This window comes from Oratosquilla oratoria, chromosome 1 (assembly GCF_046742065.1).
Source record: "Oratosquilla oratoria isolate Oo_2021 chromosome 1, ASM4674206v1, whole genome shotgun sequence".
NCBI classification, from domain to species: domain Eukaryota; kingdom Metazoa; phylum Arthropoda; class Malacostraca; order Stomatopoda; family Squillidae; genus Oratosquilla; species Oratosquilla oratoria.
Genome location: NC_134777.1, coordinates 100,808,269 through 100,823,931, shown reverse-complemented (window position 1 = coordinate 100,823,931; position 15,663 = coordinate 100,808,269). Strand labels below are relative to the sequence as shown.

At 38.1% G+C, this 15,663-nt stretch overlaps 1 protein-coding gene across 1 annotated transcript; it reads right to left on the bottom strand.

Moving 5' to 3' along the window:
- Nucleotides 1-1,671: 1,671 nt before the first annotated feature.
- On the bottom strand, nt 1,672-10,645 carry LOC143029185 (tRNA endonuclease ANKZF1-like). Its single transcript, XM_076191711.1, has 3 exons — nt 8,956-10,645; nt 6,248-6,259; nt 1,672-1,922 (listed from the first exon to the last, which is right to left on the bottom strand). Exons 1-3 carry the CDS (start codon nt 10,643-10,645, stop codon nt 1,672-1,674), a joined length of 1,953 nt encoding a protein of 650 aa, XP_076047826.1.
- Nucleotides 10,646-15,663: the final 5,018 nt, after the last annotated feature.

The following is a 15,663-nucleotide window of genomic DNA, read 5'->3' as shown; positions in this document are numbered from 1 at the left end:
GTATGCATGTATTCATGTATGCATGTATGTATGTATGTATGTATGTATATATGCATGTATGTATTTATGTATGTATGTATGCATGCATGTATGTAGGCATGTATATGTAAACAAAATCCAAGGACAGTGGCAATATCTTTTCCCGTAAGGCATTGAATGGTGAATAGAAGGCCTTTGTGTCTCCGTCGTCAGAAGAGGGCGGAGTCTGAAACGACGAATTGTTATCCATTATGCAACTCATGCAATTAATCCTTGAAGTCTCAACGTCTGCTCTAATGATGTTTCGTCTTCCACCAGACAATCTTATTCAGTTTGATGAAATTCAAATTTATTTAGTCTTATAAATGAGACGTCTTATATATTTTTGACTACTTCGCTATAATTACAGTTCTTCCAGTTTCTTCCAGTCAATGTAAGGGTATTTTTTCTTTTTATATTGATTTACTTCTGTATTATTTCTATGTTGAGGATATAATCCCTTTCTGAATGGGTCAGGATTTTCTTAAGAAACCCCCTTCGCTACTTTGGTACCCCTTATTGATTTTGTTATGGTTAACGCTTCTCGACTTTTTTGTGTGCAGGAATTAACCACTTCGATCCGAAGAATTTTTTTTACATATTTCGTTATAGCTAATGCCCAGACTTCGAGACACTGAATAGAACATCAGTCACAGACATAGACACTACTGCGCACACCTTCAACACACATAAAACACAGACAAGAAATATATTCCCAACTGAGGGCAGGACTATAGTGAAGGATTTGCAGTCGACTCTTCCAAGAAGTGACGCAATCAAAAGATTTTGTTCAAGTTAAAACATCTGAGAGGGAGACCCCTTGCTGTGTGGGTCGAGGCCGTATAAAACCCTTCGCTGCATGGTGTCATACTCAATAAATATTCTCCCGCCGAGAGCCACGCGACAGCAATCAGTTGAGAACAGGACCGACTCTGTGAAGATGATCTTATTCTTGTGACCGCTAAACCGTCACAAGAAGGCCTTGCCACCCTTTCAGAAGGCACGAATCCCTAGGAGCAGCTTCGGTTACCCGGGGGCAAGTACCACAAACCTTACCCAAAGGTAGACTTTCAGATTTTTTATTTTTTCATTTTTTTTTTTTTCATTTTTTTTGTTCACCAAGAGGTGATTCTCCGGCGATCATTCTTCTTCTTCTCCCATTAGCTGGAGAGGTAGGGAGCAACACTGGACCCACCACAAATTACACGTGTCCGACATACTCCAAACTCATCACCTCGTCACCCTGGTCCACCAATCCATCTGTTTTGTGAACACAACTACCACTATTAAATCCCTCCTCCCTCGCACCGACAACACAACCGAAATCCAATCAATCCAAATCTGAACAGGTAACAAACCCACAATCACAATAGTTGACATTTCCATCTCCCCGCAATCATCCCCAACAGTTCCCAGCAACTTCAGGCCTAACCTCGACCAACTCACCATCATCCCCACGGGTGGTGGCATCAAAGCCAAGTTGTCGGCCTGGTATGTCAACAACTCCGACACGAACATAGAATTTGATCTGCAGGCACATCTTGACACACTAACTAACCACCATGAACAACATCCATAATCACATACATATCACCATCAAGTCCTCTACACCTCTTCCTCTCCTGACATCACCTGTTCCCATGTTTAATCCCCTCATCTTGGAGAGTGGTCAGAGTCCTTGGATTCGACCACCTTACAATCATTATCACCACTAAAAAACGATACATCACAGTTGGCCACAGAAACACATGCATTAATTACAAAAGAAAAAGCAAACTGAGAAGCTTTCACTGGAGATGCAGAACAAGATTTCGAGACAATAAGCAATACATCAATCACAGACATAGACATTGCTGTGCACACCTTCAACACAACCATATAAAACGCAAACAAAAATATATCTCCTGAGGCAACAGAAAATCACAAAACCAAATTTCACACCAGAAATTCAAGATCTCATCAAACACTACATCACATTCAAACACGTCACCCCACATATAAGAGACTACAAAGGATTACAAAGGCGAAGCATGCCGACAGGAGACCTTTTGGTCCATATCTAGGTCGGATGCGAAAAAAATCATAATAATAATAAAATAATAAATAAAAACTATAATAATGTAAATAACAAATAAAATACATAAATAAATGCATAGGTATAGTTAAATAATAAACAAACAGGTAAATAGTAAATAATAATAAATTGACATATAACTAATAATAAATGAAAATCAGAGAGACAAAAAAAAATAATATAAAATAAATTATAATCATTACAGCATCTTGCTTAGGTGTTTTATCTAAATGATTCTTAAAGCTTCGAACTGAACTACATTGCACTACCTGTGCAGGAAGTTTATTCCATTCATTAAATACACGGTTGGCAAAGTTGTTTCTACCTACTTCCAAATTGAATCTAATTCCGGACAGTTTGAGACCATTGTTTCTTGTCTGATTCTCATTCAATGTGAAAATTTGGTCACTTTTGATGTTGTCAATTTCCTTTAAAATCTTAAAGACCTGTATCAAGTCACCTCTGAGTCTACGCTTTTTTTGGGGTGGAAAACAGATTCATATGTTTTAGTCGATTTTCGTATGATTTATTTTTGATATTTGGAATCAGTTTTGTGGCTCGCCGTTGTACTTTTTCCAGTCTGTCAATGTCTTTAACGAGATTCGGTGACCATACGGAAACAGCATATTCCAAATGTGGACGAACTAACGATTTATATAGCTTGTTAATGAGTGATGGACTTTTGAAATCCAAAGATCGCGCAATCAGTCCTACAATCTTATTTGCTTTCTCAGAGGCTGAAATACACTGCTTGGATGATTTGAGGTCGTTACTGATAATTACGCCGAGATCTTTTTCACTATCCACTTTTGTTAACGAATTTCCAAATAACTTGTAATCGTACTTACTGTTATTTTTACCTATGTGCATTACCTTGCATTTACTTGTGTTAAATTTCATTAGCCACTTTTCAGACAATTGCTGTAATTGATCTAAATCTTCTTGAATATCTAATTGGTTTGAGTGATCATTTGCCACTCCGCACAGTTTTGTATCATCAGCAAATTTGGAAATAGTGGATTTTAGTCCATGGTCTATATCATTTATATATACTATGAATAGAAGTGGCCCAAGAACGGAACCCTGAGGAACTCCACTTGTAACATTTTTCCATCTAGAAGTTTGTCCATTTAAAACAACTCTCTGTTTTCGACCATTCAACCAATTACTAGTCCAACCTAATAGGCTACCTCTTATTCCGTGTAAAGCTAATTTAGTAAGTAGTCTTTCGTGTGGAACGGTATCAAAAGCTTTTTGCAAAGTCTAGATATATTAATGTTTCTTTTGTTATAATTCGAAATAACTGTGTTGTAGAATTCAAGTAAGTTAGTCACGCAAGAACGTTTCCGTCTGAAACCATGCTGGCTATCATTTATCAAACGGTTATTTTCTAAATGATGTTCGATAGCATCTCTGGTGATAGTTTCCATTATTTTTCCTACGATTGAAGTCAAACTTATAGGCCTATAGTTATTTGGCTTCTTTTTGTCACCTTTTTTGAATATGGGAGTAACGTTAGCTAGCTTCCATTCTCTTGGGACATCTCCGGATATGATGGATTTCTTGAAAATAATTTCTAATAGAACAACAATCTCGTTTTTCATTTCCTTTAAGATTCTTGGATGTCAACCGTCACCTTCTATTTTTTTCTTTTGTTATATTTACCGTAGTGAGTAAGTTTACCCTAGACTTTTCACAGGTTTCAGTTTGGAATTCACTATGAGGTGTTTCGTTTACGAATACCGAGCTAAAATAATTGTTTAAGATATTACACATTCCTTCATTTGAATATTCAAGTTGACCGTCAGCAGATAATAGTGGACCAATGTGATTCCTAACAACCTTTTTATCTCTAATGTAACTATAGAATTCTTTGGGATTCTCTTTTGATTTATCAGCGATGTTCATTTCGTATTGTCGTTTTCTTTTTCTCATTGTCTTTTTTAAATCTCTCTGTATTGATACATAAGTTTCATAGTCATTAGATGCACCCGAGCACTTATATTTCTTATAAGCCTGTCTCTTTTTAGCAATACTTTTTTTCTGTTTCTTTGTCGAGCCACTTTGGGCGAGCCTGATTTGAGGGACATCTGTCCTTAAAAGGAATGTAAGTCTGAATCATCTTAGTGAGCGTATTTTGAAATATTTCCCACATCTGATCTACAGGTCTTTCGTTTAATTTTGCCTCCCAATCTGTAAGCTGAAGCTCCTGACGTAGTCCTATGAACTGAGCTTTACTGAAATCGGGTATTTTAGAAACACAAGTATCTATTCTAAAATTGTTTAGGAGTTTGAATCTAACTAAGTTGTGATCGCTATTTGCAACAGATTCACCTACTTCTACATCAGTTACTATGCTTTCGCGGCTAGTGATCACTATATCGAGTAAGTTTCCATATCTTGTGGACTCTTTTACATGCTGAATTAAGTAATTGTCACCAAGAAAATCAATCAAGCGACTACCTATATGGCCATGTTCAAGGGTCATCCAATCAATGTCAGTAAAATTGAAATCACCCATTATCAATAAATCCCGGTTGCAGAAACTAGACAGTTCTTGAAATAACAATTTGTCGTCTGCTAATGATAATGTCTTTGGCCTATATATTACACCTATATTCATTTTTTGTCCATTTGTTTGGGTTAACTCAACCCACAAACTATCATATGCATCCTGTTTCACTTTCTCTAAAACACAAGCATGAACATTGTTTTTAACGTACAACAGAACACCCCCACCTCTCTTGTGGTTTCTATCCTGATGAAAGTGTTTAAATGCCGCAATATTAAATTCAGCTTCGAACTCTGTACCATTTAACCATGTCTCAGTTATTCCTATCATATCGAGATTTTCGCTTTTGACATACGCCTATATTTCTTGATATTTGTTCCTAATACTACGAGCATTAAAGTACATGGTTTTAAGAAACTCGTGATTATTTCTTTTTGACACATTTTGAGTTTCAATATCATGTCTTACATTATCATTTTGTTTTTCATTTATACCTTGCTCTATATTATTATTTGGTCCTTCATTGACATTCAATGCCTCATTAACATTTCTCCCATCAAAATGAACATTTCCCCCATCACGGACATCTGGTCGATCACGGTCATCCGATCTCTTTTGTACATTTTGTCCCCCTACGTCACCGTGATTCACGCCGGCCTCCCGTCGTTCATTGACATTATGTCCGGCATCCCTTCCTAAAATTATATTTTGTCCTCCAGTGACATTATATCCTACCGTGATATTTTTCCTCCACTATAATTACATCCCATCATGATCTTTTGTCTTCCACTGACATTACATCCTATCATGATATTTTGGCCTTCATTGACATTCTGTCCGGTATCCCTTCCTAAAATTGTATTTTGTCCTCCACTGACATTATATCCTACCGTGATATTTTCTCCTCCATTATCATTACATCCTATCGTGATATTTTGTCCTCCACTATCATTACTTCCCATCGTGATCTTTTGTCCTCCACTGTCATTACATCCCATTGTGACATTTTGTCTTATGACATTACATCCTAATGTAACATTTCGTCCTCTAGCGACATTATATCCTAAAATTATATTTTGTCCTATACTGGCACATTGTTCTACATTAATGCTATACTCTACACTGTTTTCCCAAGTACATTGTATTTCCCCTTCCCTTTGGGCTTCGACCCTAAAAAAGGGGCTAATTCATTACAGACTCCCACAATGAGGTTTGTAAGAACATCTTTGCCTCTGCGGGTAAGGTGGATCCCATCAGAAGCGTAAAGGTCATGGCTGGCGCCTAGAAAAGAGATACCAAGGATCAAGAAAGTGGTATCCCAATTGTGTGCACAACTGCGATATCCTATCATTGATCCCTATGGCTCTACTGTTCCAACACGAGCCTGCGTAGATCCTCGGGAGGATCCCACAGACTACGTGACGGCTCCCACGTTCCTTCATCTCCTGAAGGAGAACCTTGTAATTCCGAACAAGCTCCTCTGATCTCACCCTACCCAAGACCGAGAGAATACAAGGTCAACTCACGCGCATGTTGTGACGTCATCAGAAGTGGAGCCCACAGAGAAAATGGTGAAAACGTAAGTGAAAATGTTAGGTAAAAGAGAAAACGTACAGGCACCACATATTTGATGGGGGACTTACCTATTTCATGTTCTGCAACCGTTAAAATGGGGGTTTCATATTGAAAAAATATTCTTGTGGTTTATTTTTGACATATTTAATAAAGAAATTTAAAGGTTATTCTTTGTGTAGAGGGCAAACAAGTATCCAAGTCTATGAATCCATTTACCACAAACAATTATCTTTGTCTATGAAGAAAACGATTTGCCAAACTTAAAGGATATGGCATGAATTATCAATGATATATAGATGACACCATGCCACTTGTTTAAAAACAATACACATCCCTGTTTCGGTGGTACGGTTACCCAATACCCAATATGGGCGTTTCCTTTTATCATTACTTTTTAACACTGTCTACGTTATTTCATTGTTAAATACTAATTACTCTTATTTCCATCCAATGTCAATATCCCAAGAAATAACAAAATTAGGTACAAATTTAGTATAAAACACGGTAAGTAAATATTACATTTCCGATTTGTTTACATGAAACACTGACATTTCATTTTTTGTAACAACGACCCATGTATATTACATGGTTGACGACTGAATTTTGAGTGCAACAACTTTTATTGTGTAATTATTGTATTATATTTTGATGGGTTAATATAAACAATCAGAAATTTTTAATTCAAATGTCGATATTTAACTATCAGATTCAATTTCTATCCACAAACATCATAGGGCAATGACGCTGGCTACGGAAGCTAAGCTGGAATACATTTGCTTCAAAGTGCGGACTGCATATGCAAGAATTGGTTGGATTAAAACTTTCTGTTCGTTTGCAAAACGTAATCCACTTATTTCTCACATATTCATCCTCTGGAAATCTATGGTAAGTTATTTCAGACCCTTTCACATGTGTTTTTCTGCACAATGGGACGGCATAATTATTTTAGTTACGCATAAATATTCTAAAAGAAATCGGAGACACGTTCCCGACTCCAGCCACACCTGGACTGAGGCCGGAATTTCAACGAACCCTCGGCCAGGTACTTCTAGTGACGTCACTGCGCAAACGACCTAAATACTGGTTAGCTGTTGAGTAGACCTTGTATTCTCTCGATCTTGACCCTACCTACATCGTTACTTCCCGTATGAAGAATCGTAACCGTGTTCTTCCGTCCTTGCTCCCTGATGGACTGGGTACAATCGGCGATCCCACGGCCCGGTTGACATACAAGCTTGCAACGTCGCTTAGTCTTCCGCTGCAGGATGTCGTCATAGCCTCGCACCATGGAGTCCCCCACCACCAAGAACTCCTGGTTTTCAGCCACTTCATCCTCCAGTAGAGCAAAACGATTGGCTAGAGCCAGCGGTTCCTCCACAGGACACACGTCTACCGAACGCGGGCTCGACAAACGGGACCCCACGGAGCGCCACTCGCTTACGGCAGTGACAGTAGGGGAAGAAGTGGAACGCTCTTTGGGTTGTGGGGAGGGTTCACTCTTCTCACGGAGCGCACTCCTGTGAAGACGAATTTCCTCCTCACACAACTTGAGACGGACTTCTAGGTTTACGCAACCTTCACAAGCCATTTCGCTCCTCCTTTAGCAATAAAAACGACAAAGAGAAAATACAAATCAACAACAACAACAACAAAATCAAAGCGGTCTCTAATAAACTAAATACGGGAAGCTTACTCTGCTTACCTTATACTATTTCTCCTACCTTTGGAATACAGTAACAGAAAACTGTTTTGAATTTAAATAGAACACTACACTTTATCTTATATCTGTAACTATATAGCGCTATACATATACAATTACAAAAACACAACACCTTTTTTATGTTTATTTCTGTATATGACACATTAGATAAAAATTAAAGAAATGACTGGTGTAAATATTTAATTCACATTGTTTACATGACAAAGTAGCAATAACTCAGCATCAGGAGAGTGGGCCAAAGGGATAAGATTGTTCATGGGCATCCCTTAGTTACAGGGGTTCTCAAACTTTTTCTCGTTAATTCCCCCCCTGAGTTATAAGATCATCTTCCCGAACCCCCAATAATCTGACAATGAAGAGAATGGTAATTTATTGACTAACTCATAAAAGTACAATAATTCTGCAAAGGATATTATAAAATTATTCAAATGTTAATGACTTTATTGAGAAGAACCATCACACACACACACACACACACACACCCGATTCAACTATTGGTAATCAACACTGTTAATTTAGAAACCAGCGTAGAACAGTGAGATTGAAGGAACACACACTGCTAGCACGGAATTTCATAATCCACAACTACCACTATTTAAAATACGTTTTTCGTCAGCCATCTAAGTACCCTTACAAAACTTCGTGTGAACCCCTGGGGGTTCGCGAACCCCAGTTTGAGTACCCCTGGAATTCAAGCAGATGAGGTAATTCCTGAGTTTTCTGCTAGCTTGAAGTCATACAGACAATAATTTACTTCCTTCAGTTTGACTTATTTTTGCTTTTATACTCCTTCACACAGGACACTGAGCAAAAAATGCAATCTAGGTAGTGGAATTCATCACTGGAAACACCTCTGTTGGGAAATGCATTCACTCCTGTTTGCTGCTTTTTGCTGGCTCTCCTGCTGGGCTGCAAGTCGTCGTTCTGCTGCAAGTGCCCTCTTTTCTCTATCAGTCATTGATAAGAAAGTATTTCTTTGTGCTAATTCCATTTTTCTTTCTTCCTCAATTTTCTTTTTTTCCTTTTCCTTTTCCCGCTTAGCCTTTCTCTGTCCACGTTTCTTTTCTGCCTTCCGAGCTGCTTGTTCCTTTTCTTGTTCCTCACACAGAGGACTGAATATCCCTGCCTCCTTGTAGTCATATTTACTTGGGTATGTACTCATAAAACGTCTGAAGGTGTTGCGTATTTGCTTATTTGTTGTCATCTTGTATGGCAGCTCTCCCTTGTTGCTTTTAATACTTGGGTCACAACCATTTTCCATTAGATACCAGATGACGTCTTTGTGACAGGCTGTGGCAGCAATATGAAGAAGAGAAAGTTCATCTTTCCCAAAAGTAAAAGATCGGGGAATGACAGCTTCTTGACATGCCTTGATTGACTCTCTCACTTCATGACTCAAAATCCCTTCAAATTGGTCACCTTCTGAATCATGTGCATACGTGATAATAGCCTTCAAAGTATTTATATCTCCTGACCTGCATGCCGTGTAAAGTAAATTCCTCACTTCTGGCAGAGACTTGTGAGCTTTAGAATTCTCCTTAGGTAATTGTCTTTTGTTCTTATGAGGTCTTCTTTTGGATTTGTTTTTGGGAATATAACAATCCATTTCTTCCAATTGCAAGGGGCTGAACTTGTTTGTGCTCACACAGAGTCCATACTCAGAGTCTTCACTGAGAGACGAATCATCACTTCCATTGAAGGTACAAGATTCTTGATGTCTGATAACTTTCTTTTCCTTAACTTTGTTTATTTTCTTTTTTGGAGATGATGGTTTCAAGACATTTTTTCCAGTGAGGCTTTTCGCTCTACTTGCTATTTCTGACTGGAGGTCATCTTCTGTTCCATGAACTGTGATCTCTGATAATACTGTATGCACTCTCCGCACCTCCTTAAAAGTTGGTTTCTCTGTGCTGAATGGTATGGTTCTTATCCGTAAATCATCAGCCTTAAGTGGAGGGTCTGGTCCACCAAAAATGACCTTTTTATTTGTATTTGTTGCTCGAAGCATAATAATGTGGCTCTGGTTCAAATGTCCTTGCCATGATCGAAGTACTTCTTGTACATGCTGCATGAAGGACTGCTCATTATGTCTTCTAAGAGATGACCCAGCAGAATTACAATGAGTATTACCATTCTTGTTATCTTTGCTACTTTGTGATCCTCCTTGTTTAGATCTAACAGTATAGCTATGGAAAGTTTTATGTGCTAAAATCTCTTCACCTTTGATGACAGCTCCTGCAAAATGTCCCCCTCCAATCATCAAGATGGACCAATAACACTTAGAAGGCACTGCCATTGCATGTTCAATCACTTCCTCTTCACTTGACATCTCTCTGTTTTTACCAGTGAGAAGACAACGAAAGAGGGAAAATACTATCCCATCAGCGTTGACAAAGTAGATCTGAGGTTGTCTTTGAAGAACTGCAGTCCTCTGATCTTCTTCACTTATTTCTTGTGGATCCTCTTCATCAGACTCTGACTCTGAAGAACTACTGATGTTATTTAAAAACTGTTCCTCTGTAAGAAATTTTTTTCCATCCACAGAGCGTTTCAGATTGGCTCGATGAAGGTCCTGGCCATAGTGGTTGACTTGTTCTTGGCGTGATGTAAAGGTGAGGTTGCAATAAGAACATTTCATGGAAAGAGCTGATGTTGGCAAACTTTGATTAAACAGTGAGAGTCCAACGGCACAATGTTCTTCTGATGGTGTTGATGTCGATGCTCTGGAGAACTTCAATTGTTCCATAGTTCCTTTGGCCAAACGTAGTCCAATCATCAAAGGAACAATTTCTTCCTTATTCCAAATTCTCCTTTTGTCTGTCATTTCTTCTCCCCTAACAGGTCTTCTCAAGGGATCCTTTTACTTCAGAAAATGACCGAAGACTCAACATCTCGGATTTAACAATTCGGGTGCTGAATAACGTCCTCTCCACAAGCATCAATCTTTTATGACAGTAAACAATTAATATCAGTTGATGCCTTACTAACCTTTTATTCGAATTTGACACGTGTGTAATTACAATTTGTTTCAACTATCAGTACGTCATTTTGTAATACTTCAGTCTCGTGCAGAACAAATCACTCGTAAAGTGACAACATGGTAGAGACTTCTGGATGACTTTTGATATTACTGATTTGGAGGTCATTTCAAATATTATAGAAAAAGAGGAGCAAATATAATTTGATATCAAAATTATATTTTCAATGTTAAGTTTAATATACTTAAAGAACAAGGGAAGATCATCTCGACATGGACAAGAGACTGCAAGGTGTATATCAAGTGCAAGGATGAAAAAATACATCAAGTAAGTAATCTTGAACAATTAGTTGAATTTCAATAGTTCACATTCCTTAATCTTCTAACACAAACATAACCATGAACACTACAACTAACACAAAAACAAAAACAAACATAACAAAAAACTGTTCTTCATGCCATACCCTTGTCCCTAGCAATCACCTCTAATGTACATTATGCAAACATTTACATCATTTCATGAGTGCAAATATACCCGTAAATACTGCCAAAAATAACCCCAATATTTTCAAAAACTGGTTCTGCACAGACTGCTCAAAAACATTTCCCTATCATGCCATCTCAAACACAGAAATGAATTTTTTGTTTTCCGCGCCAAATCTCGCATCAAAAAACCTGGATGTACTGTATATACCGCCATTAAGAAGTATAAAGAAATAGACAAAATATCAGAAAAGGAATTTTCACAATAATACCCAAATTGACCCCGAATTAAATTTCTACTCAAAACTAACAAAGACAGCGATTACTATAGTGATACACAATTTGACACAGTATTTCGTGATATTGATGGTTTCACACTAATTCACATTAATGCAAGGAGCCTAAACGCTAATTATCAGAAAATTGACTCTTATCTCAAGTTACTCAATAAAAGCTTTGACGTTATAGTGATAAGCGAAACATGGATTGACCCAGGATGTCTAGTAAACTTCCTACAAGACTATACTCCCTACAGTGTTAATAGATAGATCCAAAAAGGCAGCGGAGTCTCTATCTTCAAAAAAAAAATCAATTTCATGCAAACTAATAAATCAATCCACTAATTCGCATGAAAACCTATTTGATTGCGTAGCTGTTGAGATTTTCAGTAAAGAAAAAAAAAAAATACCGTCATAACAAGAATTTACAGAAAGCCAGGCACAAACATCAATGAGTTCACAAATATGCTTGAAGAAATCATAACTCCATTTAGAAATAAAAACGTATATCTCTGTGGTGACTTCAACATAGATTTACTTGAGTATGAGACTCACGAACAAACGTCTTTGCCCACTCCCCCAAATGACCGTATCCTAGTTAGAAATCTAGAAAATACTAAAAAGGTTATCAATTGCCTGAATGCTGTAGATTTCAATTCTACTTGTATATATATATATATATATATATATATATATGTGTGTGTGTGTGTGTGTGTGTGTCTGTGTGTGTCTGTGTTTACATACACGCGCACACACACGAACACACGCACACGCGCACACATACACACATACACCCACACACACACACACACACACTGAAATAATTTCAGTATCACTGCGCTGCGAGTCGTTACTCCGACACTTATTTTGTGTGTGTGTATGTGTGGTGTGTGTGTGTGTGTGCGCGCGCGTCTAAAGGTCACAGCATTACACTTAGATCGGTCATATATAAGCTCTGAGATCTCTTCCGGGAGGAAATTAACTGTCGATCACGAGTCCAACACGTGATCCAAGACCATAGTGAATCAAACACATACATACAAACACACACACATATATACTGTATATATATATATATATATATATATATATATATATATATATATATATATATATATATATGTATATATTCACGAAGAACTCAGTCGGAATAAAAGGAAACTTTAGAAGAATATGTAACTTCTATATTTCGGCTAATATCTGTAGCCCTCTTCCTTCTGAAGAGGGCTATAGCTATTAGCCGAAATATAGAAGTTACACATTCTTCTAAAGTTTCCTTTTATTCCGACTGTGGGTTCTTCGTGATTATTATTTACAAATGTGCAACAACATTTTGTCTTAGTTATGTATATATATATATTTATATATATACACATATTTATATATATACACACATATTTATATATATATATATATATATATATATATATGTATATATATATGTGTGTGTGTGTGTGTGTGTGTGTATGTGTGTGTGTGTGTGTGTGTGTGTGTGTGTTTGTGTGTGTGTGTGTGCGTAAGTAACCACTAGGAAAAGTAAACTAACGAAGCAGAGAGTTTTCGTATAATTACATCTTCAGTGCAAATACAAAAACCTAGTTTTCATCTTCCGAGATATCTTTTCACCATAAATGGTCATCTTCACGGGTGGGGATTTACATTTTTTTAAGGGCTAAGGCATTGCCAAAAGTTTTTCCCCTAGGTGGCCACAAGTGTGTTGACACAAGGGGTGGGTGTAGGAGGAGACTCGTCAGGAGAACGCTGCCTCCATGTTATCATGAAGAGCATCAACAGGGCCGGAAGTCTCGGAGTTCTCATTACCGCCTGAAGGTCAGGGACTTCAGGACGTTGACTGCCAGGAGTCAGCTGTTTGCGACATGGCGGGAGATGCTCGAGAACTCGCTGCCGAAGTCTGTTATTTGTGAGACAATCCGTAAGGACATTAGATGTCCTGGTCATAGAAGGCATAAGTCATGAGCTTGAGGAAGCTTTGTCTGGTGGTCTTGGATCAGACTTGCATGATGACTGTAGTCACTGATGTATTCCTCGACCTAGAGAAGGTCTTCGTGTTGGCCATCATCGACTCTACTGTCAACGTAGGTACATGAGGCAAGTTTCTAGTCTGGTACCAGACTACCTCTTCGACAGAAGACTTCCAGTCCGGTTTCAGGAGCCATACGCTGGCTACCAGGCCTTCGACAACTGTAATCCCCAGGTCAGCCCCTCAATTATAAATATGGGAGACAACTGGCTACATACACATGAATGATACAATGGGATAGGGCACTTAAGATGACTTCGTACACAGTGGAGACTGTAAGATTGTGAGTGATGGTGTGGTATGGTAAACCGTGTTATGGTAGGTCTGGATGGTCAGGTGAAGTTGGTCTTGTGTTGTTTTTTGTATTCGTTTTGGGGTGAGGCCTTCTTTTGCTTGGCAGCGTTGTAGTAAGCATTTGTTGGATATTAATGGAGGGGCATTCATGAAAAATGAGGACACTGACGTAAACATCTAGGGAGGGGAATATGTGATTATTCTCTGCTTGAAATATAAAGTTAAGAGAGGAATTGACTTGGGAAAGCTGGACAAGTTGGGGTAATAGGTTCAGATTTTCACATTAAAGAATACGTTATCTATGTACCGTGCATAGGTTGGCGGCTGCAGATCAGTGTATTCCTTAAAGATTTTCCACTACAACGAACCCATATAATGATAGGAGAAAAGTGGTCTAAGTGTGGACCCTATCCCGACACCATCGACCTGCACTCACATTTTCTAGTAGGGCCCGTGAAATTGGGCTTCTTTAGTTCAGATCTGCAGAAGTTTACACAAAATGTCCTTAAGAATGCTAAGTGCTGGATCTCCAGGGGAATGGTAAGATTCATGGGTTCATCAGTTGATACATCTAAAAATAAGGATTCGACGTCCAGCTAGGTTACAACACCGGAAGAGGGAGGGAGGGAAGGCTCAAGGACACCAAAGAAATCATTGATAAATTAAAGGCTAAAGGTCGTTGGGATGAATGTATGGTTTGATGACTGTATTGTGTTGTTTGAAGGTGAGGGTCGGGGTTTGACTGATAATTGGACGGTGCTTCTTTTGATTAAGGGAACAATAGTACATGTGCTACTCATCACAATCAGCCTCAAACCTACCAAAGTCTTTCTCAACGCCTTGAGTCCTCCCGACCTTCGAATGCCCTAGCCTCCGTGTTTGTGTGTACGCATGTATGTATGTAGTATGTATGTATGTATGTATGTATATATGTATGTTTGTATGCATGTGTGTATGTATGTATGTATGCATGTATGTATGTTGTATGTATGCATGTATTCATGTATGCATGTATGTATGTATGTATGTATGTATGTATGTATGTATATATGCATGTATGTATTTATGTATGTATGTATGCATGCATGTATGTAGGCATGTATATGTAAACAAAATCCAAGGACAGTGGCAATATCTTTTCCCGTAAGACATTGAATGGTGAATAGAAGGCCTTTGTGTCTCCGTCGTCAGAAGAGGGCGGAGTCTGAAACGACGAATTGTTATCCATTATGCAACTCATGCAATTAATCCTTGAAGTCTCAACGTCTGCTCTAATGATGTTCCGTCTTCCACCAGACAATCTTATTCAGTTTGATGAAATTCAAATTTATTTAGTCTTATAAATGAGACGTCTTATATATTTTTGACTACTTCGCTATAATTACAGTTCTTACAGTTTCTTCCAGTCAATGTAAGGGTATTTTTTCTTTTTATATTGATTTACTTCTGTATTATTTCTATGTTGAGGATATAATCCCTTTCTGAATGGGTCAGGATTTTCTTAAGAAACCCCCTTCGCTACTTTGGTACCCCTTATTGATTTTGTTATGGTTAACGCTTCTCGACTTTTTTGTGTGCAGGAATTAACCACTTCGATCCGAAGAATTTTTTTTACATATTTCGTTATAGCTAATGCCCAGACTTCGAGACACTGAATAGAACATCAGTCACAGACATAGACACTACTGCGC

Excerpts from the sequence above, each read along its gene's own strand:
- LOC143029185 (XM_076191711.1), bottom strand. The coding sequence starts at position 10,645 with ATGGAACAATTGAAGTTCTCCAGAGCATCGACATCAACACCATCAGAA.